Below are 25,965 nucleotides of genomic sequence, written 5' to 3'. Positions count from 1 at the left end.
TTGCATGGTATAGGTATTCAATGGCATTGCTAGCGTCTTAGCCTGTTATCTCCCATGTTCGAATATTTTTTTGGAATTATTTGCTTCGACATTACTAGCTTTGATCAAAGCCAACCGAACGTGGAAGACTTTGACCTCAATTTTGCATCTAGTTCCTGAATCTCCATTTGTTGTAACAAATTCATGCGTGATATCACACGTCCAATAAACAGCTTCCTCTCCCTTCCCACCGCCATCATCCCTCAAATCCACCACCACTTCCACGTCCTCTTTTTCCATAAGTTCTTTGACCCTCAACTCATTAACTTCCATCAGCTTTCCCCGCTTCACAAAATTCAATTCCTCGGCACCGTCAACCGGCACAAAACTTACAGATTTTAATTCGCGGTTGATGATCCCCTTACCAGCAAACTCCATATCCATCAATGAGTAACCTAAAGCAGCCAAGACACCGATAGGATTTGGATCTTTGCCATAGACCCCCATTTTGAAAAGGACAGAACGCGCGATAACGGATGCAATTTGTTTACCTGCTGGGTAGGTCGGCGCACCTCGTACTCGTATTGTAATGAATTTAGTTGCGCCTTCTCCATCCCTTACCACCAGCTTTGCGAGATCAGCAATAAACTCAATGAGAATCTTTTGGAAAGCGACAAAATCTTCGGACTGAGATACCGCCAATGTATCAAAGTCGATTGGAGAATGTGTAGGTGCTGCCGCACCATTAGCGAACATAGTGACCATATCGTTAGTGCTTGTGTCTCCTTCAATAGAGATGCGATTGTAACTTTTATCAGCTGCCGTACTTAAAAGTTGTTGAAGAGCAGGAGGCGTAATGGGTGCGTCGGTACAAATTATACCAAGTGTGGTAGCCATGTTTGGATGAATCATTCCGGCGCCTTTAGTGATGCCCGCGAGAGAGAATTTGGTGGTTGGTAATGATGGGAGAGTGAAGGTGCGGGATGAGAGTTTAGGGAAGGTGTCAGTCGTGCAGATGCCCCTGGCGGCTTGTAGCCAGTGGTTATGAGTGGTACCCATATTCTGATGGAGTTTTGGGAAGCCTTGGATGATGTCATCAATAGGGAGTCTGTATAAAATTAGCGAGCAAAGGATAACCATGTTAAAAACCTTACCGCTGGCCGCCCATACCTAGGTCCGAGTATTTCAGTCAGTTCATTGTTCTCATGCATAGGAAGGAATTGAGGGACCCAAGTATTTTGTGATATTCACTACCCAGGGCGATAAGGGTAAGCAATCCTCTGGAACATCAACTTGCCTGTATGCATGACCATTACCGGGTCTTTTCCCTCCCCATTTCCCTCACCCCAAATCATTCCCCCCTCTTCACTCATCTTTCTTGAATCCTCTAGCCCTTTCTCTCCCGTGAGTAAATTTGCACACCACGAATTTGCAATTACACCTCTCACTCCCCTCCCCCGGCTTTCCTTTATTAACTCTCTAGTAACAAGTACACTGGGAGCTGGAAATTCATTCTTTGTAAGAACAGCAGCTCCACATGTCTCCCATTGCTTCTCGCTCGTCACTAAAATCAAGTCTGGCTGGGATAAGCCTGATGGTTTGATCCCGACATTTGTACTACCGACTAAAAAGCCTTTGGGATAGGTGCCAGATGTTGGGACGAAACGCTGTTTGGAAGCAGGAATGGGGGAATTTCCAAATGAGTCAAACTTGGTAAATGAGCGGTATTGGATGTTGACCTGCAAAGGCTTCTTGCGGAAACACGTGGCGACAATGTGAGAAACTCGATACATGATTGTAGCTTTAATTGAAAACAAAAATAAGATATACTTGTCAGTCCAAGGACAAAAGGTTCCTAGGTAAGGTAATAGACAGTTCGTTGATTTCTATGACTCCCATCCCAAGTACTGGTAGCCGAGATCCACTAAGATCGTGTGATAAGCCACATCCTATTTCTCAAAATAATTCCTGGGAATACTACTTTTATAGATCGAAAAAGTTCCATAAATTCATACCTACGTCGAAACAGAGGAAGATATCTCACTGATGTGGATGAGAGATGTCCGATTGTAAAAGAGCATTCTGTGCGCTTTCAACTGACAACAATTTTGAACGAACAAAATGCGGTGAAATCAGTGAGTGTCTGGCTGCAGAGCGAATCATCGAGTAGACCGCTCAAAGTCAATCAATTTTTTGCGAAATATGTGTGGCTAGAGAAGGTTAACGTCGACAAAGTAACGCTTGGTACCTCAGCGAGCTCAGCAAGTAGCACATCAAACACGAGGAAGCCGGTTGAATACTTTAATTGAGCTTGTCAGATTGCTGCGGATCCACTCCATTATTTGGGGAGCTTATCCTACATAAGAGACTTCGTTATGCATGCATGCAGTCGGTCAATCAGGTACGTACCTGATACGACTTCAATATGTATTGCTGGCCCGGGTAACAGTAGCACAACGTATATCTCGCAATAAAGTCGGTTATGATGTGGTTGGTCATTGACATTGAAGCACCTCCCTTATCCGGTAAAGTGGGACTAGCGTTATACCATAAAAGGCAACTCAAAACAAAATCCCCTGTCCTGTCCGAGCCCCCCCCCATCGTCCCAAGCTCCTTCCAAGAACATCCCCGCACGGATTCCGCATCTCGAATACACACAATTCGCCTGTTCTTTTACCCTTACTCAAGTACGAGAGACATACCAAGCTTTGAGTAGCGGCTCAGATGCCGGATAACGGTTAGACCCCTAGGGCTCTGAAGCTCTCTCGGGCTCTGCTTGGTTTATCAGTCAGGTACAGCCCCAATCATCTTTTTTGGTCATCTTCGGCTTCATAGACTACATGGATTTCATTTACAATTCATTTATCATGCGTGATTGTTATCGATTGTTATCCTCCCAAGAAATGGGGATCTACGAAACTATATCGAATTAGTCTCATGGGTCTTGTCGTATGCATGTCGTCCAGATAAGGTAGGTGATACCAGTAAGTTTGGCCTCCCGAGAAAAGAATTGTATGAATACTTGAGGTGAATCCGTGGCATTGTTCACCTCCATTCCTTTCCCTTCTTTTGTTTGTCCCTCTTCTATATCTTTGGGCTCGAGTTTCTCCAAGTCCTCAGTATCCGTCATGAAGTGGTCAATTGTATCCGCGATCTCTTTGCTGGCTGCATTTGCAGCTGCTGAGCACCCGTTTCTTCGCAAAGGGAGGTTGGTGCCACCGATCGAAGCAGAAGACGAATTTCCTGTTTCCACCAATGCAGCTGTTGCAAATACTACAGGTTCTGCATTCTTCACCCAGCTTTTGGATCATGACAATCCTTCCAAAGGAACTTTCCAACAAAAGTTTTGGTGGAACTCCGAATTTTGGGCCGGACCAGGATCTCCAGTAAGAACAACCACGACTTTCAATAATTGTGCTCCAACTGACAATTGTAGATCGTTTTCTTCACTCCTGGTGAAATTGCTGCCGCAAACTATGGTGCATATTTGACTAATATCACCGTTACCGGGCGCTTTGCGCAGGAAGTAAAGGGTGCCGTTGTTATGGTTGAGCGTATGTATTCTCCACTTTCAGAGTGGAAGATATGCTGACTGTTCTACAGATCGTTTCTGGGGCGAATCTTCTCCATATGATAATCTCACAACAACCAACCTCCAACTCCTCACCTTAAAACAAGCTATTGCGGATTTTGTCCACTTTGCCAAGACAGTTGACCTCCCATTCGACACAAACCATAGCAGCAATGCAGCTTCTGCGCCTTGGATCAATTCAGGTGGTAGTTATAGCGGTGCACTCTCTGCTTGGACAGAAGCAACAAGCCCTGGTACATTCTGGGCATACCATGCATCCAGTGCTCCAGTGCAAGCTATCGACAACTACTGGCAATACTTCTACCCTGTCCAAGATGGCATGCCAAAGAACTGCAGCAAAGACGTATCTTTAGTCATTGACTATATGGACAACGTCTTGACCCATGGTAACAAAAGTGCAGTAACTGCACTGAAAACTAAGTTTGGCTTGGAATCTGTCAAGCACAATGACGACTTCATGGCTGTTCTCGAGAATGGTCCTTGGTTGTGGCAGTCAAACAGTTTCTCTACAGGCTACTCAGGCTTCTACCAATTCTGTGACGCAATTGAGGTGAGCAACCTCTTATCTGAATGGTAGATTATGTCCTAACTCGATAACAACAGAACGTCACCGCCGGAGCTGCTGTCACTCCAGATGCGAACGGTGTTGGTCTTGCGACCGCATTGGAGGGTTATGCAAAATGGACCAAAAGCTACATACCCGGCTGTAAGTAGCTGATTGCCAATCAAAGTATTGGGGTACTAACAAAAAGCGAATAGACTGTGAGGGCTTTGGCTACGCTGCCAACGACACATCTTGTCTCGATACACATGATTTCAACAACTTGATATTCAGAGACTATAGTGTTGGAAATGCAATTGATAGACAATGGAACTGGATGCTTTGCAACGAGCCATTTGGTTATTGGCAAGAGTATGTACTGCAAAATTGACATTGTATTGCTAGGGCTAACAATTTTCGCAGTGGAGCGCCCAAGAACAGACCTACAATTGTCTCCCGTCTCATCGATGCGAATTACTGGCAACGACAATGCGCTCTGTTCTTCCCCACCGAGGGCAACTATACATATGCCAGTGCTAAGGGTGCAACTGTGGATCGAGTCAACAAATACACTAAAGGATGGGACCTCGAGAAGACCACTCGTCTTATTTGGACAAATGGGTATGTGACTTTGTCCAACTTGCTAATAACCTGCTAACATGTCGATAGTCAATATGACCCATGGAGAACATCCGGTGTCAGCTCTCAATTCAGACCTGGTGGCGAATTGAAGTCTAATGCGAGACACCCAGTACAAATCATTCCTGGCGGATTCCATTGTTCAGATCTCCGATTGAAGAACGGACAAGTCAATGCTGGCGTCCAAAAAGTAATTGATAATGAAGTGGCACAAATAGTGGCATGGACAGCAGAGTATTACAATCAGACTTCGACTCGCCCATCATATGGAGGAGGACATAGACGAAGATATTAGTACGGCAGTAATCTACAACCAGGTAGACGGAAGAAATCTACTTGATTGAATAATGAGAAATGAAGATGATCATCAACCTTGCAGCTTCTGTGAAAGAAATAGACTGAACCTCAAACATGGTTCTCAAGTTATCTATTGAAGTGTGAATAGTGATAGTCGTAAAGGCAAATAAACGACCTCATCCTTATTCACGTCAAGACGGGTGGGGTTTTCCAGGACGAGCTTACTAGTTCCTTATCGCTTATCGTTAGCCACTTCCGAGCACCACCGCAGAAGCAAGCTGTCCTTCCTCACTATTAGAAATCAAACCAACTTCTGAAAATCAGGTATTTAAATCACAAGAACTCCTTTCAAGCTAGGAGTTTCTTTTCAATCATACAAATACTTACTTCTTTTATTAGAAACGAATCATCAAAATGGTTCTCTTAAAAAGTCTCGTGTTCGCTGGCCTCGCCACAGTTGCAACTGCTTCATCAGCCGTTATCGATCTCATTCCTTCGAACTTCGATCAATTTGCCTTCGAGGGCAAGCCAGCTTTGATTGAGTTTTTTGCACCATGGTGCGGACATTGTAAGACTCTTGCACCGGTTTACGAGCAGCTTGCTTCGGACTTTGCATTCGCAAAGGATAAGGTCACAATTGCGAAAGTCGATGCGGATGCAGAGAAGAGCTTGGGCAAGAAATTCGGTGTTCAAGGTTTCCCAACCATCAAATACTTCGATGGAAAGAGCAAAACACCAGAGGATTACAATGGAGGTAGAGATATCGATAGCTTGACAGAGTTCATCACACAGAAGACTGGTGTTAAGCCAAAGAAGGCGAAGGCTGCCCCAAGTGCCGTCGAGATGTTGAACGATAAGACCTTCAAGGAGCAAATTGGCAGTGATAAGGATGTCATTGTTGCTTTCACTGCACCATGGTGTGGCCGTAAGTCTATCCAGCATCTGCGTTGACAATTACAATGACTTGCTAACTTTTTTTTGTTTCAGACTGCAAGACTTTGGCACCAGTTTGGGAGAAGGTTGCTTCAGATTTTGCCAATGAACCCAATGTTATTATTGCCAAGGTCGATGCCGAAGCAGAAAACTCCAAAGCAACAGCCAAGGACCAAGGCGTTACCTCTTACCCCACAATTAAGTTCTTCCCCAAGGGAAGCACTGAAGCCGAAGCATACTCTGGTGGACGTTCAGAGAAGGATATCGTCGAATTCATGAACAGCAAGGCCGGTACACACCGTGCTGTTGGTGGTGGACTTGATGCCACTGCTGGTACTATCGAGGCTTTGGATGCTCTGGTCACCAAATTCACTGGTGGCTCAAGCATTGCTGAAATTGCCGCAGAAGCTACCAAGGCTGCCCAAGAATACAAGGAGGGCGCACAATCCAAATACGCCGAGTACTACGTCAAGGTTTTCGACAAGTTGAGCAAGAGTGATAACTACGCCGCAAAAGAGCTTGCTAGATTGGATGGTATCATCAAGAAGGGGGGTTTGGCACCAGAGAAGTTGGATGAGTTTACAACTAAGACCAACATCTTGAGAAGATTCATCGAGAAGGCAACCGGAAAGTCTGAATTGTAGAAAGTCTAAGTTGTTCAATGTAAAAGGGGGTAAACGAGTTAGTCTCAACACTAAAAGTTTGTTTTGGATTATTCTCGGGAGACGTAGATAACTGTATGCGAATGAATACTTTATGAATCATGTACTTTTGAATAACTACCTTGGTATCTCGTCCCATGCCCTCCCTTTCCAACGCCCGTTTGTACAATTGTAATCAAACTTCCGTATGCAAATCCACCCACTTTTGACAACGCTGCAATCTATATAGCCCTCATCTATCGGCTCCAAAATTCAATCAAGAATGTGGCAATGTAATTGTACCCTGCAGATTACATCTTCGTAGGGCTGCCTCGGCCATCCCCCTTTGGATCCATATTACTTTGCAGTGTAGCCTCGAGATTGTCTAGACGGCGCGACATCTCGTCCACTATTCAAATACAATTAGTCGTTGTACTCCAGCATAATCCAAAAAGCATTTGAAAGAAGAAGAGTGTTGCGCTGGAAAAGAAAGGAGATACACACTCTTTGCGAAAATCTCGCTCGAGACACCAGCGAATTTATTCGAGAGAGAATTTAGAAGTTCATCTACAACGAGAGAAAGCTCAGCAGTGGCTGAGGCATCGGTTGCTGCCTTTGAGTAGGTTTGATAGTTAGTTACGAGTACGGAAGCTTGAGGTTAGGGCGGTGCTACGGAGAGAATAGTGGTGTTTACTGACAGATGTGGTGGAGATGGTGGACATGCGATTTGGGTTTGGGGATTTAATATCGTTTGTTGCCATGATTGTGGAATAGTTGGTATGATTTTGTAGATAGATAGAGCGACTTTACTATGGTCCAGAATTTGAGGTAGAGACAGTGTAATATTTTGTTTTTGGGTGAGGAAAAGAAATTACAATTATTATTAAGGTGCATGAATACAAAAGTTTCAGCGTGTAATAAGAGTGGTCAGTGAGGATCGGTATTTAAGAGGGGGATGTGCCCGATGATGCCTCACTATAATGATTGATGGTACAAGATATCAAATTCACCAAATCTAAGCATTTCTCGAACTTTGCAGATGCAAAATGTCTTTTCATCTTTCTCATGGATGAATAGAACATGGAATACTCCCACACAGTAATAAGAACAAAAGGATAAACAGTCCGCAAATATGCCACCCCAACGCGGCGATGTCTCTCTTATATTCTTCGTTATCATGGTTCTATGGTGGATTGCGTCCAATGACACCGGACCCCCATCCAACCTCGGAGATTCACAAAATACTGCAGAGGAGCAATTGGCACATAATAGACACGTTTTTGGAGTGTTAAATACAACAAGTTATGGGGATTTCGCACCGGACAAATCGGACGACCCAAGCTATCTGAACTTGACCGGGTTTAAGGCAGAGGATGGATATAAATGGGAGAGATTAAGTGCGTTTAAGGAGAAGAGTGATGAATTGAGGAAATGGGCGAGAGGGGCGCAGGATGGATCGAATTCTAATAGGGATGGCGGCTGGGGATTGGAGGGCAGAATTTATACCAATGTGACGGGAGTGGTGAGGGGAAATTGGGCCAGGTACATGAGTGGTTTAGTAGGTGGGAAGGAGAGAAGGAGCGGATTGAATCTAAGCGTTATTGCGCCGGGGGTCGCTTGGGCCCTTACAGATGAGGAGCTGTGGACAAGGAATGTGACGGGGAGGGAGGGGAAAGTTATGCTGAGGTTGGATGAGGCTGCGGTAGAGGAGATGATTGTGCAGGTGACTAAGGAACGTGTCGCTGAAGGCGAAAGTTCGGCGAAGATTGAAGAAGAAACTTCGATGAAGGAAGCAAGGATTGAGAAAAGAGACATATCTGATGGGATTGAGAGAGTCAATCTTGGAATTGGTGCAAATCCGAGTACAGACATACTTGTAAGGGAGATTGCGGCCACATTAACAGTTCAAGATGAAAGTAGTAGTGGAGATGGACATGAAATGAGGATGCATGGTGTACATTGGCCAAATGAAGGGGGAATTCTTCTAACAACTACCAGTGATAAGTTCGCAGGAGCTTTTGGTCTTCCACATTTTGCCATCGATGAGGACCATTTCACAAGCAGTGCGGAGATTATGAAGAAGATTTGTTATCGCAGACTACAAAAGCTTGAGGAATCTGCGAAGGAAAATCCGAAAAGTCTTCTTGAACCCAATTCGGGCCAAATAGATGGGTTGCCAACACCTCATTGCGAATACATCTTGTTTGCTCAAGTATTACCTTTGAAGTTTAATGGCATCGAATATAATGATAGATCATCTAAAGCACACAATTTTGTCCAAGAACTCGAAAACGAGCTTCGATTCCCAAATGGTGCTCCTATTTCTCAGGCGCCGAAACTACAGCTATCTACCATAATCTTCTCGCCTGATTGTGGATTTATGCTCGAATCGAAAGGTCCGCCAGAGTTTGCTCCCGTGGATGGAGAACACCTTGTTGGTTTGAAGCAAGAGGTTTGGTTAGAAACTATTCGTTCTTGGTTATTGGTATTTGCAGCGGTAGCTCTCGGACAGGCATTGATTCTGAAGGATCAATGCAAAGAGGCTTCTACGCCATCAACTGTGGGTCGTGTTAGCATCCATACTGTTGCTATGATGCTTTTAGCAGATGGATTGTTGTTCTTTACAATGTCACTGGCGAGCGCTACATTATCTAGTATATTTCCATCTGCGTTGTTGACATCATTTGCCGGCCTGATGTCTGTAGCACTTGGAGTTCGCTTTCTCGTAAATATTTATGGAGTTCAAGAACCTGAACGATTGGAGCAAGAAAGAGCACAAGCGGCTGCTTTGGCAGAATTACAAGCTAGAAATCCACCTGCAGCTGTGCGATCAACACCGGTTATCACGGCAGCAGGTGTGGATACCTTACCCTTACCTACCGCGTCTTCAACTCAGGCTCCACCTCGAAACACATCTCAAAATGTTCCCATCATAGTCCCCTCAGATCAAGACGTTGACGCAGAAATAGCTGAAAATGTCAATGCGACATTCGCAGTACCTCGTGCAACGGGAACTCCAGCTGTCGTTCAACAATCGAGAGTAACTTCCGACATAACTCCTTACTATGGCCAGTTCATTCTCCTCCTAACCGTGATACTTCTCCTTTCCATCATGTCCACCACCTGGCCTGTCCCCATCCGCACAGGATATGTCTACCTTTGCTCCTTCACATACATGTCTCTCTGGGTCCCCCAGATAAAACGCAACATCACGCGTAATTGTCGTAAAGCGCTTCTTTGGCGTTTCGTCATAGCACAAAGTCTGCTAAGGTTATCTCCTTTTGCTTATTTTTTCCTCTATAAGGATAATTTTCTCTTTAGTGAGAGTAGTTGGACGGCAATGATGGTTCTAACAGGGTGGGTCTGGTGCCAGCTTGTGGTACTGTACAGTCAAGAGGTTCTTGGTCCCAGATGGGCAATTCCAAAACGGTTCGGATGGTACAAGGAGGGCTGGGACTATCATCCAATACTGCGAGAAGATAATGTTGAGTCTGGAGGTCTACCAATTGGTCTTGTGAAAGTCCCGTTGGGTTCTCCTACGACACCAGGATTTGAGGAAACAGATATGAGTGTGGATGAGAGGGATAATAGTAAAGCGGGTATTAGAACAGTGGATTGCGCGATATGTATGCAGATCCTGGAGGTTCCGGTTGTAGGGATAGGAGAAGAGGAGGGTGCGAAGGGTGTGTTGGGGGCATGGGATAGGAGGAGTTATATGGTAACGCCTTGTAGGCATGTTTTCCATACCCAGTGTTTGGTGGGTTGGATGAAGTATCGTTTACAATGTCCGATTTGTAGGGAAGGCTTGCCGCCTTTATGAGGTACATGGGGAAGTTTCTTAATCGATCATCTAATGGATAGGTCGAAATGGATGAGATGGAAAATAAAAATACATAAACGTACATATTGGATAAGATAAGGCGCGCATTACATAGCGAGATGATGAGCTGCTATTGAACAAATGTGATCGTCAAAGTTTATTAGGCTTGAGCTACAAATTTTCGTTTTCAGTAGGTCTAAGGATATCTGATTAAACAACGACAAATCGTCCTGACAGTGCTTTCGATTTGTTGAGCAGTTCAGAGCTTGCGCCAAGACAACACTTGATGGGCCATCTGGAGTAATCTGAATGCTTGGTGCTTCGACACAATAACCGAATGTTCTTTGCTTTTCGCTCAACGATCATATGACATATGTTGACTGGACCGCCGCCTAGTGGCGCGGAAACGAGTCAAGTATCACGCAATTCAATCCTCATAGCTGTCGAGATTGGAAAGATTGGTTCCCAGATTCCTTGCACCTTGCATGCCTATTAGTGGCAACCAGTATCTTGAATTTTTGTATCACACTAGCTTGAATCATACATAGCCATTCACTGCAGTCTGGTAGTGATCACATCGTGACTGTTTGCCACGTATGGGTAATACAATGCATACACAATGCACAATCCATGATAAACTGCTTTCTATGCATCAAACGATGTGTAGTGTAGAATGTGGTAAAGCGTCAAGGCTTACAACCTTACAAGCAAACTATCGCTGTTGAGGATGGATGGTCTCGCAATTTTATTACTATTAAAGTGAACCGGTTTATAGTTTCCTCAATTGATCTTTACAAAGATCATTTTAAACCTCGTTTTATTCCACTTTCTACTAACCATAATTAAGTCTCCAGACATAAAGATGGCGGCCACGTCCACACTAAACGAAGCATTGCTTGATCGGGATTCTGTTACTAAGGCTCAATTTGAAACTATCGCACGAAAGCTGCTCCAAGACATATCATAGAAATCTCTTATAACGCCTCAAGATGTAGATTTAGAGAGTTTCGTTCTTGAGCAATTATTGGGTGTAGCGCGCGATCAGCACCTCGACCTCCAGAAAATTCCCCAGATTGCCAAATTCAGCGTGCAAATTGTACACATGATCTATCCATGGCACGAGAAGGAGCTTTGAAAGCTTATAGCCATATGCAATGGTTACTTCTACATCATTGATGATTGCGTCCAGGACCTCCTGCCTAGCTTGCGAGCATATCGTCGGAATCTTCTGGCTGGAATATCCAACGGGCCCGTATTGGACGGCTTGACAAAGCTTTTGTCCCAAATTGTAACCTATTACGGGTCTTTCGCATCGGATTTTATATGCAGCTGTACTTTCGAGTTCATCACTATGATCGTGTTTGAGTGTGAGGTAGGGGAGAAACTTCAATGTAGCCCACATGCCCCCAACTTCCCCAGCTATCTTCGCTCAAGAGCTGGGTTCGGGGGACCTTATGCCATGTATCTATTTCCCGAAAAACTTTTCCCTGAAGCGACGTTCCTGCAATGCTATATTCAGGCTATTCCTGACCTCCTTGAGGTGATCGCATTCATGAATGATGTCTTTTCATTCTACAAGGAATCGGTAGTCTCTACGGATCGAAACAACTATGTGCACAACTATGCTGCGATACATGGTGTCACTGTTTGCAAAGCTTTAGAAGACACAGCTGCTAGTCTGGCGGAATGTATTAGGAGACTGAGATTACTGTTTTCCTCAGAACCGGAAATGCTCAAAGTGCTCAACAGTTTTATTGAAGGGTATACTGCGACGAATTGGGTATACTTCGACGAATTGGTTACCTCGCTATCGTCTCTACGAATGCGATCTTCCCAAAGTGCTTGCACAGGATCAGAATATCCAAGGTTGAGATAGAATTGCTGATATTTAATGGTCCAGAGGAACCTCATATGGAGAAAGTTGCATGAATCCGTCTGGTAGGAATCCGTGTGGCACGAAAGCTGTTCGAGAGGTTCATGATTGTTATATCGGACGGGATTGGGTTTTGAGGTAGACTTGAAATACACAAAGGATATTTGTAAAGCTTCACAACTAGATTAACATGGGACTTGGCGATGACTATCGAATTTCAATTCTTTAGCATGTAAATTCTTGAATAATGTGGTGGGTGGTATGCCTGTGATCAAACCTACTTCAACTGGAGATCGTGTCGTAAAATTGATCATGCATATTTGAGGGTCAGCAGGACTCTTCACTACCGAGCCAAATGAGTTATGATATGGATAAATTACTATGATACAAATAGAATATTAGCAACATGCGTGGTACTACAACATGTTTCAGACCCATTCGCATATCGAACGTCATTACAACTCAATGCATATTGGTGACACAGTGGGAGAAAAGCTCCTGGGTCGCCTCTTTCAGTTTCCATATATGACTGCATCAGAAGGAGAGAAACACTCAAAGAGGACGCCATCTAGCTGAAAGTTTACTCTTTTATCACTAGCAAATCGACAATGGGTTCTATACCAACTTCCGATTTTGATACTATCATCTTCGACTTGGGGAACGTGCTGATCAAGATGCCTCCCCAAGCACCTGAGGCCACAGAGACAACTTCCATACTAACCCTCCGGCGCTTGTTCTCAACATATACTTGGATGCGTTACGAATGTGGTGAGCTTGGTGAAACGCAGTGCTGCGAGATGCTGGGAAAGAGATTTGGACTCTCACCATCTACAATCGCCAAAATCATCTCTGAAGCTCGAGATACTTTGAAATGCGACACAGCGGTTATTTCCTGGATTCGCGAATTGATGAATGAGACACATGGATCACTGAAATTTATTGCTGTATGAAGAATTCCTATTCCAGAGCATACCATCCTGCATAAACGATGGGGAGATGAACTATCCTCAATATTCGAAGAAATCTTCACATCTTCCACTATTGGAAGTTGTCAGCGGATCTAGGATTCTACCGACATATTCTCACAGCTACAAGAAGAGACCCCGGAAAAACAATTCTTATAGACAGTGACGTACGAAATCTAGTTACCGCGTGCTTATTGGGGATGCGGTCCATTCCCTACAAAACTCTACCTGTGCTTTCCAGAACAATGAAAAATATTCTCTACGATCCATTGATCCGGGGACATATGTTCCTGAATCGCAACGCGAAACACTTGCATCCTGAAACCGATTGCGGTACTGTACTCATGGAAAATTTTGTACAATTGCTCATTCTGGATGTTGCTAATGATGAGTATGCGCTCCGCAAAACTTGAATCCACAACTAAAGCGTGTGTTAATTACGTCGAGACAGGAATTTTATAGTATTACAGAAACCAGATTATATACACCAGACAACATGGAATTATTACATCGGTAGGTTATGGTTGTTTTCAAACTGCATAAACATACATTGATACACACTGTCAAAAAACTTGCTGAAGTATTCCAGAACAACCAAGTTTCACCAACATGAATCCGCCAAACGATCTAGAAACCACCTCTTTAGCACTGCAAATCATGCCACCTGACAACGATACCATCACTTCAATACTTGACAACATGCTAGAATATCTAAACCCCGATGGAATCCCATATGTGAAGCACCCGAAAAAGTTCCCAAAAAAGCGCTTGAAACAAAAACTAACCACTACATCCTGCAGGTATACTACAATCGCACGCGTCCGCGCATCGACCCCATTGTCTGTCTGAATATCCTCACCACCTTCTACAAGTACCAGCGGGGCGACCGACTCTCCCAAGCGCGCAACTGGATATGGAATATTCTTCTTCATCGCGCATACCTACACGGTACATATTACTACCGCAGCGCAGAATGGTTTTTCTTCTGAGTATATCGCTTGATCAAAGATGCCACCTACTATCCCAATATCCAAGAACAATTTACAGCACTTCTCCAACAGCGAGTCCGGGAACGGATGGGGATGCCTGGTGATGCGCTAGCGCTGGCAATGCGTCTGATGGTTTGTGGATTTGTGGATGTGCGGAATTATCAAGATATGCAGAGATTGAAGGAGTTGCAGTGTGAAGATGGGGGGTGGGAAAGAGGGTATTTGTATAGTATTCCAATCGTGGGGAAAGATGTGTTTGATCGGGGATCTACTACTGCGCTTGCTATGCAGGCTATCCGGGTAGAATGGCAACTAAATGACTTAAATTCCCCTTGAAGACAATCAAAATTGTAACAATCTCAAAAAAAGAAGAAACCCTCCCCATTATCCTTCCTCCACATCGTTTTTGGCAAAAATCATATAATGTTATGCATTAACAACGAGAACATTTACACTCACTCATTCAGGCGCTCGCTTAGCTCACGGGTTAAGTACAGGTATATCTCTCTCAACATAACAAGAACAGAAAACTAGTTCTACACATCTAATATACGATCTACAAAAATAGGTAACCTCGTATACCTCTCTCCGAAGATTCCTCAGCATCTTCCTCACCAAACTCCACAATCCCCCTATCTCTTCAACGTCTTCTGTTTCTCCGCATCCCTAACCAATTTCTCGCCCTCAACCCTCAATCCCTTTCTCTTCCTCACGCCATCCATATATTTCTTCGCCACATTTTCCTTATCCGCCAGTTCTCCCAAATCCTCCAAATCATCTTCCGTAAATGGTGTCCAGAATGGATCTTCATCTAATACCTCGTAGCCCTGGAAGATGAGTTGCGGACTAGCTGCTCCGGATGTTCTCTTGCGGATTTCATCCGAGAAACCAAAGGAGAGGGCTACGGGAAGAAGCGATACGATGGTGAAGAAGGGGGTACCCTCTTTGAGGGATTCGGAGAGGATGTGTCCGCGACGACGGGTGAGCACGTCGTAGACGCGACCGAGGACTTCGGCTGTTGCTTGTGTTAGTCTATCTGATTCACTTCCAAAGTATTAAATAATCTATGGTTTGTGGGAATAACTTACTACTAGCCTGGATCTCACAGGAGTACATTGCAAGCATGAGTCTTGGGGACCAATCCAAGAAACCTTGTTTGATAGCTTGTTGAACCGTTTTGATCACTTCACCAGTCAATCTACCAAAGTTATCACGAGCAGATGATTCCTCGTCAGTGGAAGGAGCAATTGTGACCTCCTCGAGGAAAACAGCGATACCTTGTATAGGTTCATTGCATAGAGGTCCTTGAGCAGTGGCAAGTTGGAAAGCATAACTAATCTTGTCAGAAAAGGAACGGGCTTGGAGAGCCTGGGTCTGAGTTGCTGATTCTTGAGAATCGGCAGTGGTGTCTTCACGGAGACTTTGAAATGTTAGTATACTCTTGATGATTGAGAGTTGATTTGACTTACAATTTTCCAAGAATTCCGTCTTCGGTGGAATCAATTAGAAGATTGGGCCCAGTTCTTCGTGGACCAAACGCAGTAATTTGATCCACTGCTGAAGCCCAAATATCCTTTTGACCTTTCACTCCTTCGAAAGTCTTCTGAAGTTCTTCCTTAAACTCATTCAACGACAAAACCTTCTCACCACCCAATAATTCATCAACCTCTTCCTGCTCGGCTGACTCTTGTGTAGAGTGATCACCAGTCTTCTTACTCTTTTCTTCTGCTTGACGATCGGAATAAAGCCTCTTAATGGCACCAGTATTTTTGCCCAGGAATTCAGTGACTTCAACTGGAAGAGGTCTTACACGTAACCTAATCGTGATTTGCTTCGATGTAGTTGACAATACAACAGTACCTCTTCCGAGCTCCTTGTCTGCCGGAGGTTTCATATCTTCAGCTTTAACAATAGTTTCTCGATATGGTACAATCGGCTCTCCTGCTTGAATATCGCACCCAGCAAATCTCTCACGTAGATCTGTCAAACAACGCTCTAAATGCAATTCTCCTGCTGTGAGTAGGACATGTTCACCGCTTGCGAATTGTTCGTACTCAGCACAAGGATCACTTTGAACGAGTAACTTAAGACCTCTAATCATCTTGTCGAGATCTCCAGGCCAAGCTGGCTCTAAAGCGACACGAACGATAGGCTGAGAGCCCATGTTAACTCCTGCGAGATTGACACTGCCCTCCAATTGACTGCAAAGGGTTCCGGATTTGAGGATATGACCTTCGAGACCACCAATACCAAATACAACACCTGCTGGGACGGAAGTAAGTGGCTCTAATCCACGACCCATCAATAAGTATAAAGCAGTGACTGTAACCTTTTGTGGTTCAGGACTGTTGTGTGGATTTGCGGGTGAGAACTTTGGCGGTAATACATAAACAGAATCCCCTACCGATAGAGTCCCTGAATAAATTCGTGCAAACCCTATCAGATGCTCTGGATCTGTTTTCTTCTCTTCTTCAGCGGGCTCTTCGAGGCTTACTGCTCCAAGCGCATCAGAGACTCCATCGACAGATGTTGAGGCTTCTTCCAAAGCCTGCTGTCTTGCAATCTCTGCTCGCTTTCGTCGACCCATCTCCAAAGCTTCCTCAGGACTCAGGGCACCTCCTCGTCGCTTATTCTCGGGTAGTTCGCTCTCCGGGATCGAAACCATTTTACTTACATAAGCCACAACTGGCTCCTCCTTTGAAGTCTTGAATTTAATCATTGCTTCCCTGACCTTAGGATCCACATGCGATGCACCAGGAGATTCATCGATAAGTGCAGGCAGTCTGCCTTCCTGGGCAACCGGAGGAGCGGGTAAAGATTCAATGACGGAAACTAACAAAGCGGTTGATAACGGTAACCACGCTGAGAACAATGTCGTAAGAATAGCTCGTGGATCGCGGGAACGTGTAACATGCGGAGGTAAAGTAATATTTAAAGACTTTGTAATTTTCTCTGTCATGGCAGGATCACTAAATGAAGTAGAGTTAGAATTGGTAATTTGATTGCATAATGTTGGATGTATAAAAACGTTAAAGGAGAGATAGAAATCCACGCACCCCTTTCCATTATCACCACCTGTTGTTGCTGCATAAACAGCCCATACCTGTTCCAAAACTAATTGGACAAACAATGGTTTTAAATTTCGTCCCTTGAGATGCTTTGGCCCAAGTACTTTTTTGGTCTTTGGATCCAGATAGAAATCTCCCCACAAGACTTTCTCCATTGCAGTTCTCTTGATTCCTAACTTCTTCTCGTATAAGCTGGCAAACTGTCTAACCGTGAATGCCCACCCATCAATGGCACTACTAAATATGACATTATTTTTCTCTGGCGCAAAGTAAATATCCTCATCGTCCTTTTCTTGAAATTCGTTGATAGCTTCGGTATCAATCGAGGTACTTCCATCATTTGCTGTCTTTTCTTGTTCTTTCGCAGCAGCAGCGGCAATTCTCTCGTCGACCTTTTCTCTCCAATTCAGATCTTCCTCCATTCTCTCACCTTGGAAAAAACTTCCGAGTACCGCATTGACTTGCTCCAACAATTTGCTCAAATGTGTATATGCTTCCGCTGGTGTCATCTTCAGTTCTGTAATGAGTCTGTCCATCTTATTGATTACCAATAGAGGCTTCATATGTTCTACCCATGTCTGCCTAAGAACAGTAACAGTCTGACTGCAAACTCCTTCTACAGCATCCACTAACACAACAGCTCCATCGCACAATCGCGAGGCAGTTGATACCTCACTGCTGAAATCGATGTGCCCTGGGGAATCTATCAAATTGATCAAATATTCCTTTTTCTCGGGTGTAGCATCTGGCGCATTTCGTCTCAGCATGGAAAAGTATAAGGAAATGGCAGAGGATTCCATAGTAATTCCGCGCGTCTGTTCATCTGGTCGAGAATCCAGGTATCGTATTTTACCTGCGAGTTTCGGAGAGATAATGCCATTGGTCGCAATCAAGGCATCTGAGAGGGAAGTTTTTCCATGATCCTAAAGATATTAGCAATGGTCAAAGAGATGTGTGAGCGGGATATGTACTTACAACATGTGCTAATATACATATCTTGAGAGGACGTTGTTAGCATTGGGAGTCTTAGCATAAAATCTACCCCGCCAAAGACCTACATTTCTGATATCTGGCGCATTTTGTTGCAGAGCAACTAGCTTTTCTGGATTAACGATCGGCATTCTGTGTATGTATGCAAATTATATGTGTTTGATATGAATGAAATGCGGAAGGCGAAATTTATATGCGCAAAGAGTATATCTATCGCCCGTCAAGTCTGCCTGTTTGGGGCGACTTTGTCTAGTGGATGGTTGCTGGAAGTGATATCTCTATATTTATCTGAGCTTTGAACGCTTTTCTAGTTGATATAGACTAAATATTTAATGCGCAAAAAAATGACTCATAATGATTCAATATGTTTAAATGAGAGAGATAGTGTGTGATATATTGCAAAATATTTGAACGTCGACCGTATGATAGAAAATGGATTATTTTCTGACGCGGCCGCTCTTCCGAGCTTTCATAACGTCACCGAACCCCGCCAAATCGCAAACGTTAACAATTATCACTTCATATGTTTGGGTAGATTATTTTGTGATTTTGTAACATTACTTGAGTATTTTTGGATACAATAATTGGCACACCACTCGGATACTAACACATAATTGGGAACACTTTATAGAACTCATAGATGTTACAGTTCGGAAATTGTAACTCACATGGCTCTTTATGCTTGAATCCGAAATAGCTTTCGACATCTGCAGCATCGATTTTCTACATTCAACATTCTCATGAAGTTTATCTTGGCCTTGTCACCGTTGGCCGTTATCTATGTGTCTCAGGAGAATTTCTGCCATTCTCACCGTTCACAAAAGAAATTGAGAACCAGTTGATATAACAACAAAAATAACAAGAATATATGAAGTAAAGGGGGATATATTGATCGTACCCGCAAAAATTAAGTATAACGTAGCTATGCTAGTAATAATGTTGTACTCATTATATAAACTTGGACTTCTGGACTTAAAGCTATTGCTTAAGTGTATCTACCGTAGGTATTGAAGCGCCAAAGAAGCGAAGAACACACGGTTACATGTACACTTGAAATGATCTAACATGGTATAATTCGGATGAACCTATATCTACGATGAGCGAGCGCGGCAACTTTCAGGGAGTATGCTAATATTACAATGAAGGGGCATCTCGCTAAGCCCCTATACACTTTGAGCGATGGCTAGACGAAGAATAATGGTGAAACTGGCTTCTACCTTCTACCTTTAATATCGATACTGTTATTGTGATGAAGAAGAATTTGAGAAGTGTTGAAGGAGTGTCAGTGGCTGTCCACATGAATATCAATATGTTAGGCCCACCAGTGGATGTATCGACTGACGGGATATTATAAAATATTAACTTATAGATATCTTTTAATACCTTGATTTACATACATTAGGAATTTTTATAATTGATCATTAGAAATAGAACAACAAAAACGCGAAATTTGATATCACATAATTGAAGCATGACCTTGTTGAAAAAAAATTGAAAACTAGGAAGTGTCCTATGAATCTATAACCCGACTGGTGACCTCAAAGATCTCAGTGAAAGTCTCATTTCAGATTGTTTCATCGAGAATAATGAATCAAAAAATCAATTTAAAGATTCCTTGATGTGGTATATATCAGGATTTACTTGAATTGCTTACATTTTGTGATTTTAGAATCTTGAAAGAAATGTAACGTCCACGACGATGGTCTCAATTGTGAAGTAGAGCACATAGTGCAAAGCAATTAATAATAACTAATAGTCTAGTTTATTCTCGGTGTTTTTCTGAGAGAGAGAAAATATCATTGAGTAGACCATTTCGTAATTTCATGCTTGGATCTCGAATGAAATCGTATACCATATTCGAAAACCGCTACTTAGTTAGATATATTGTAGATACACTCTGTAAAACTCATTCATATCCCAATTCTGTTCTGCAAATCATATGGTCCTTCAGGCTTGAATCCAAGATACCGTTCAACATCCCATTTCAGATTTGCTCATCATAGTTCATCGAATCCGAATGCATTTCTATATCCGGAATCAGATTTGACTATCAAATAACTCTTCAAGGTTATGAATTAGAAGTGTTGTAGCATTGTTTTACACATCATACGAGAAAACGAAAATCGCCTATGGGCCGATCCCTAAGTATACATACTCGAGTACTTGATGCTAATAAGTACCAGCGTCGCACAAATGCAACTTCACATTCAACTATCTCATAAAGTTTCCCTTGGTCTTGTCTTCATTGGCCAATCATCTATATGTCTTTCAGAAGGATTTCGATCATTCTTACCGCGAATAGAAAAGAGTAACAACCTATTGATACATCAGCAAGAAAGATAAAGTAAATATAGAGCAAAAAGAGATGTATTGACTATACTAGCTAGTATTCAATCCAAAATAGGTATACTAGTAATGTTATCATGCTTTTCGTATCAATCTAGACTTCTGGACTTGAAACTATTGTTCAAGCGTGCCTACCCTTGAGATAATCTAACATGATATATTTCTGGAGAACTGATATCCGTAGTGAGTGCGACAGGTAGAAGAGATTATAGGGGTATTGCGATGAAGGGGTGTTTCTCTAAGCGATTACACATTTCGAGCAATGATTAGAATGACGATGTGAACTGTTTGTAACTTCCACTTATATCCTATTTTGACCAAGAGGAAGACTATGAAAAGTGCCGTAGAGACGTTAGCGGCCACCTTCGTGAAAATCAAATTGGCAAAAACATGTAGAATGCTGAATCAAGATGGTCCACTTGGAAATAAATGTTTAGACAAAGTGCCACGATTTCATAATGTGCTGGTTCTTTCAAATTAGCTAACATGCAATCACCATTCATACTGTTAATTATCAATTCCGTATCACGTTCAAGAATCCAAAATGCAATCCTTCATCCCCTCAGAATCTCGCTTAGCACTTTCCCAGGCTGTCGACTTAGCCATCGCCGCGACTTCCCAGAGTTGAAAGAAGAAGACTAGCAGTGGCCGTCATTACCGTTAGAGCTTTCACCGTGTATCCTTCTTTCCTGCAGATGTTAAATATTGACTATATTAGAGTAGAAAATTGCCCACTTTCTTTGTTTTTTTCCATTTCCTTTTCATCAACTCATCTCAATACTGATTTCTTCTCTATACATACTTTTCTTCCTCCTTGAGGAAAGGTGTCATATCCATGCATTGTCCAAAACTCAGCTCGTGTAGCCAAGAATTCAAAGATTCCAATATTTGATGCGTATGACCTTGGGATTGAAGCATGTATGTATGATATGATGGTAGAATCTTTTAAGAAGTGCAATGAACATGAGGATGCATATGGTGGTGCAGAAAGTCAGGACACGTGATGCATGGCCACTAGCGATGACTAGCAGTCTAGTTCGCTCTTTTAGTGTTTTTCTGAGAGATATAAAATCCCCACGCAACCCCGAAGGAAATCCCCAAGGCTACCCATACAGTCAATGTATACATATCTATCTGTGTTGCTACAGGGTGAAAAAAAAGCAACACAGTTTCCACAGTCGTAACAGGGTTTATCTATCTATCATGATATCCTTCTCAAGAAGCAGAAAGTTTTCATGAAGGATAATCTAGGATCAGAATTCATTCGAAGTACCGCTCTCGAGATGAAATTCTGAGATCATATCCATCAATGTCAAAGTCGTAATTATATTATCGATGATGATATACTCTGAGACATGGAAACAAATTCGAATGCCGGCAGTACTCAAGGGTGGAACAAATTACTGTAACAAGCATTGATAGTGGACACTCACTCTGAAGTTTTGAACCGACAACAAATCAAATTCAGAAAAGGGGGATGGGGGGTAAGAAACGAAGGTGGAACCATCAAGGAAACTTTTACGATCAAGCTTTACTAACTATGCTAACTATATGCGACTTTAGCAGACGTCGAAAAAGCTCCGAGTACATTTTATCTTGGGAGGTAAGATGTTGAGGCTACTGATTGGTTTTTTTCTAATTTTATCCAGATTCTTATTGCGATGAAACATCTTTTGATTAGCTATATATAGGTATATTCAAGGGATGGAAATCATGGGTACTAGGTAGGTAGGTAGGTAGATCCAATTATCATCTACTCGAGGATGTATCATTCATTGTATTCAAATTCGCTCTCCTGCCTATCATTTCAGCCATCTAACCAAGTTCAACTCAAATGATTCGAAACCAGTTTGGTGTTCATCAGATGAATGATCAGATATCAAGGCCAAACCGCCCTTGTAACGGTTAAAGCAATGTTTGGGAGATCTTCACCCAATCAATCCTTTAAATTAAAGAATGTTCCATAATTAATTCCTACACTGTAGATTTACCCCCATCATAATCCTTGATGGATTTGGTTTCACCATCATAGGTTCCTAGGTGAATGATCGAAAAAAGGTCCAGATGTCAATGACCAGACTCGCCAGACCAGTTAATAATAATAATACTAATAATAATCACAATAATACTATAAAACTATAAAACTACCAACCAACAAGAAAAGAAAGGAGTTGTTGTGTGAATGGATTTTGTTCTTTGTGTAAATAAATAGGAGAATAAACAATAAAAGTAGATTCTAAATTATATTACTCTGTACATTCATTACATTCATTACATTACACTCCGTCCCTTACCTACATTCACATTACCTTGTTGCCTCGAATGATGCAGTCTATTTTAACCTCATCTTCATCATATCTTAGAGAGCGGTGACGATCTTTTCACATTATTACATATCAACAACCAGATAGCCAGACGAAACCACATCACAAACATCATCCACCCTTCCAAACCAAAAATCGAGGTGGCTGAACAGAGCCGAAACTTCAATCCTAAAACTCTAGACCAGAGCATTTTCTCAAGATTCCACTAGGAATTGGGTCTTTTTCCTAAAAAAACTAGCTTGAGCACTTGTTTCTACAACATTTACAATAATAATAAACGACAGACCCGAACTACTTAATATCAAACTCCGAGCATAACCTCTTTACCACAACGAATTGAAACTCTTCGAATCATAACCCTATCATCAAATCGCATAATCAATTATTTACAACAGTATACATGCCTGGAATCATCATGGCGGAAGTCCAGCAACCGTCTCTGCAACAAAGCCAACCACGAGCAATCCCTGGACAGGACACTGCTTTGCAGATATCACCCCCAGCTTCCACAACATTACCGCAATCTGCCTCGACAAATCGCATTCGAAATTCGCATCTCGCTTTAGATACCTTTTCTCCTGTGAACCAGAATGGAAGCTTTGAGTGTGATCGTGTATTGAAGAGTGGTTATTTGCAGAAACGAACGAGGAAAACAAAGGTATGATTTCATCGACTAGATTTATATTTACATTTACTCATCTACTTTCCGCAGGCATGGAAACCCGTATTCCTCGTCCTGAGACCAAATTACCTCTCAATCTACAAAGACCAAAATGAAGATAAACTTCGTCATAAGATTCACCTCTCCGATTTAACAGCCGTCGCCTTTCTCAAAGATCCCAAACAAAAGCGGCGCAATGTCTTCGGTCTCTTTACTCCCGCTCGCAACTATCATCTGGAAGCCACCACCAAAGGCGACGCCGAACAATGGGTCGATCTCATCCGCAAAGAAGCACGAATCGACGAAGAAGAAGAGGAAGAAATGTTACTCGCCAGTCCCTCCGGTAACGTAAATAGTACCTATCCGGGCTTCGATCAAAGCATGGCGCACGAGCAACTCCAACGAAGAACCGAAGCCCAAATTCTGCACGACGAAAGACTAGGAAGTAGTTCCCCGGAACCCACAGAATCCATCATCCCCCGCGCAAACAAGAAACAAAACATGTCGGCCATGGGAGGAGGAAGACGTCCCTCCAACACGATTGAATATTCCGGCAACGAACTTGTCTCCGACGCCGAATTCTCAGATACAGATCTCGCGCGTGTCCCCGGAATGTCGACGCTTTCTCTGACTCTGCACAATCCTCCTCCAAACCCGAATCCCAATCCCGATCTCGAAGTTAAACCTCCCACGACCACTCTCCCCCTCGGCCGCAACACATCACAGTTATCCCTCTCGCACCCGAATCCCCTCCCCGAACACGATCCCGAACGTGTAGTGTACCAAGGATATCTTCTGTATCTGCGCTCGAAAAATGGGATTCGTTCTTGGAAAAATCTCTGGGTTGTGCTTCGTCCGCGCTCATTATCTTTCTACAAAAACGACTCGGAATACTCGCCCGTCATGATTCTATCCATGGAAAATGTAATTAATGTTGTGGAAATCGATCCGCTGAGTAGGACGAAACGATATTGTTTTCAAGTAATTGGTGAGGAGAAAAGTTTTAAATTCTGTGCGGGAAGCGAAGGGGCGTTGGTTAATGTCTTGGGAGCGTGTAAGAGTTTGTTGGCGAGGAGGAAGGGTGGCGTAGGTGCTTGAGTTGCGAGATGAGAGATCATTCATCCCCTTATACGGGATGAAATGAATCGAGAAGAGAAGAACATTAGATAAGATAAGAAAAGGATTCCTATTATCCAGCGTTAGGAATTGTACATAAGCTGGTAGATTTGAGCGAACGTGCTTGCGAGCGGGAATCGGAGTGGGAGTATGGATACAGGCAATGCATGCAGAGGAAGAGTGTGATCAAGGCGTTGGGCAGCGGAAATGGGAGCGCGGATTGGGAATGGGATGAAAGTTCAGAAAGTCCCGGACTGATATAATAACGACACGAAACGAAACTTATGATGAGATGTAAATGTTAATCGGAACTCAATATGCATATTTATTTTTGTACATTTTGGTTGTTTGTTTGTGGTTTTGTGTGTGTGTGTGTAGTTTTGATTTTGATTTTGGTACGAGGGTAGAAAGGAAAGGAAAGGAAAGGAAAGGAGAAAAGAAATAGGCGAGTATGTATGGTGAAAAGAGAGGGGAGAAGGAGATAGACGAGGAGAGGAGAAGAAAAGAGGAGGGAGGGAGAGAATGGGTAATTAGAAAGAAGGCGAGAAAGAGAACGGGTAGACGGGATAGATTCATGTCATATATGTCACCCATTAAATATCAAATATCAAATATCAAATCCCAACCCAAACAAACAATAAACAATACAAGCATATCCATCTCCAAGTGTTCCTTGACAAAGTTTCTTTTATTGTAGCTATCTAATAGACACGATAATATCTATCAATCTATCTCCCCTGGTATTGAGCTAGCCAGTCGTAGAAGTTTGAAACTAGGTACTTGTTAGGTAGGTACTGAAATCTAAAGGTGTATGTAGACCTGTGATATGTACATATTCATGCCAAACACCACTTCTACTTGCACTATATCGATTGTGATGATATCTCGGATCTCGAGAAATCTGAAATCCTTCCTGCAACATTCTTTTCTATACCCCTTCTATACACCCCATCATTATAACCCTGTGCGAGTTTCATTTAAATTCTTCGTGCTATCGTTCTTGTAACATTTTCCTTCGTATCATGTCGTATAAAATTCTTCTTGTAGTGTAAGGATCCAGTCCCTTATATTATACTCCATACAAGTCTCTGTACCGTTAATCGTTGTCGTAATCTATTGCATACAGCAAGCCCAATTGCATAACAGAAATCCAATACGCTTTTCGATGGTGCAATTGCAATTCAGTGCAAC

General features: G+C 42.9%; 9 protein-coding genes across 9 annotated transcripts; 6 read left to right on the top strand and 3 right to left on the bottom strand.

Moving 5' to 3' along the window:
* Positions 1–45: 45 nt before the first annotated feature.
* On the bottom strand, positions 46–1,772 carry EAE97_008741 (uncharacterized protein; the record flags this gene model as incomplete). The annotated part of the gene is made up of 2 exons (XM_038879256.1): positions 46–1,087; positions 1,234–1,772. The coding sequence occupies 2 exons, from the start codon at positions 1,770–1,772 to the stop codon at positions 46–48; spliced, it is 1,581 nt and encodes a 526-aa protein (XP_038729767.1).
* A 1,335-nt stretch (positions 1,773–3,107) lies between these two features.
* EAE97_008740 (uncharacterized protein) lies at positions 3,108–5,087 on the top strand (the record flags this gene model as incomplete). The annotated part of the gene is made up of 7 exons (XM_038879255.1): positions 3,108–3,365; positions 3,416–3,533; positions 3,583–4,121; positions 4,175–4,277; positions 4,331–4,484; positions 4,536–4,733; positions 4,782–5,087. The coding sequence occupies 7 exons, from the start codon at positions 3,108–3,110 to the stop codon at positions 5,044–5,046; spliced, it is 1,635 nt and encodes a 544-aa protein (XP_038729766.1). The 3' UTR covers positions 5,047–5,087.
* A 178-nt stretch (positions 5,088–5,265) lies between these two features.
* Positions 5,266–6,666, top strand: EAE97_008739 (uncharacterized protein). Its single transcript, XM_038879254.1, has 3 exons — positions 5,266–5,372; positions 5,448–5,973; positions 6,036–6,666. The coding sequence occupies exons 2-3, from the start codon at positions 5,463–5,465 to the stop codon at positions 6,623–6,625; spliced, it is 1,101 nt and encodes a 366-aa protein (XP_038729765.1). The 5' UTR covers positions 5,266–5,372; positions 5,448–5,462; the 3' UTR covers positions 6,626–6,666.
* A 267-nt stretch (positions 6,667–6,933) lies between these two features.
* Positions 6,934–7,383, bottom strand: EAE97_008738 (uncharacterized protein; the record flags this gene model as incomplete). Its single annotated transcript, XM_038879253.1, has 3 exons — positions 6,934–7,031; positions 7,127–7,235; positions 7,321–7,383. 3 exons carry the CDS (start codon positions 7,381–7,383, stop codon positions 6,934–6,936), a joined length of 270 nt encoding a protein of 89 aa, XP_038729764.1.
* A 371-nt stretch (positions 7,384–7,754) lies between these two features.
* EAE97_008737 (uncharacterized protein) lies at positions 7,755–10,442 on the top strand (the record flags this gene model as incomplete). Its single annotated transcript, XM_038879252.1, has 1 exon — positions 7,755–10,442. The coding sequence occupies one exon, from the start codon at positions 7,755–7,757 to the stop codon at positions 10,440–10,442; it is 2,688 nt and encodes an 895-aa protein (XP_038729763.1).
* Positions 10,443–11,793: 1,351 nt separating this feature from the next.
* On the top strand, positions 11,794–12,318 carry EAE97_008736 (uncharacterized protein; the record flags this gene model as incomplete). The annotated part of the gene is made up of 1 exon (XM_038879251.1): positions 11,794–12,318. The coding sequence occupies one exon, from the start codon at positions 11,794–11,796 to the stop codon at positions 12,316–12,318; it is 525 nt and encodes a 174-aa protein (XP_038729762.1).
* Positions 12,319–12,923: 605 nt separating this feature from the next.
* Positions 12,924–13,693, top strand: EAE97_008735 (uncharacterized protein; the record flags this gene model as incomplete). Its single annotated transcript, XM_038879250.1, has 2 exons — positions 12,924–13,259; positions 13,364–13,693. 2 exons carry the CDS (start codon positions 12,924–12,926, stop codon positions 13,691–13,693), a joined length of 666 nt encoding a protein of 221 aa, XP_038729761.1.
* A 1,208-nt stretch (positions 13,694–14,901) lies between these two features.
* On the bottom strand, positions 14,902–18,458 carry EAE97_008734 (uncharacterized protein; the record flags this gene model as incomplete). The annotated part of the gene is made up of 6 exons (XM_038879249.1): positions 14,902–15,284; positions 15,358–15,689; positions 15,739–17,238; positions 17,326–18,260; positions 18,313–18,333; positions 18,396–18,458. The coding sequence occupies 6 exons, from the start codon at positions 18,456–18,458 to the stop codon at positions 14,902–14,904; spliced, it is 3,234 nt and encodes a 1,077-aa protein (XP_038729760.1).
* Positions 18,459–22,912: 4,454 nt separating this feature from the next.
* Positions 22,913–25,316, top strand: EAE97_008733 (uncharacterized protein). Its single transcript, XM_038879248.1, has 2 exons — positions 22,913–23,655; positions 23,710–25,316. The coding sequence occupies exons 1-2, from the start codon at positions 23,398–23,400 to the stop codon at positions 24,754–24,756; spliced, it is 1,305 nt and encodes a 434-aa protein (XP_038729759.1). The 5' UTR covers positions 22,913–23,397; the 3' UTR covers positions 24,757–25,316.
* The last annotated feature ends 649 nt before the right edge of the window (positions 25,317–25,965 follow it).

This window comes from Botrytis byssoidea (assembly GCF_014898295.1).
Source record: "Botrytis byssoidea strain MUCL 94 chromosome Unknown BBYS_019, whole genome shotgun sequence".
Lineage (NCBI taxonomy): Eukaryota > Fungi > Ascomycota > Leotiomycetes > Helotiales > Sclerotiniaceae > Botrytis > Botrytis byssoidea.
This window is presented reverse-complemented; position numbering and strand designations above follow the sequence as displayed.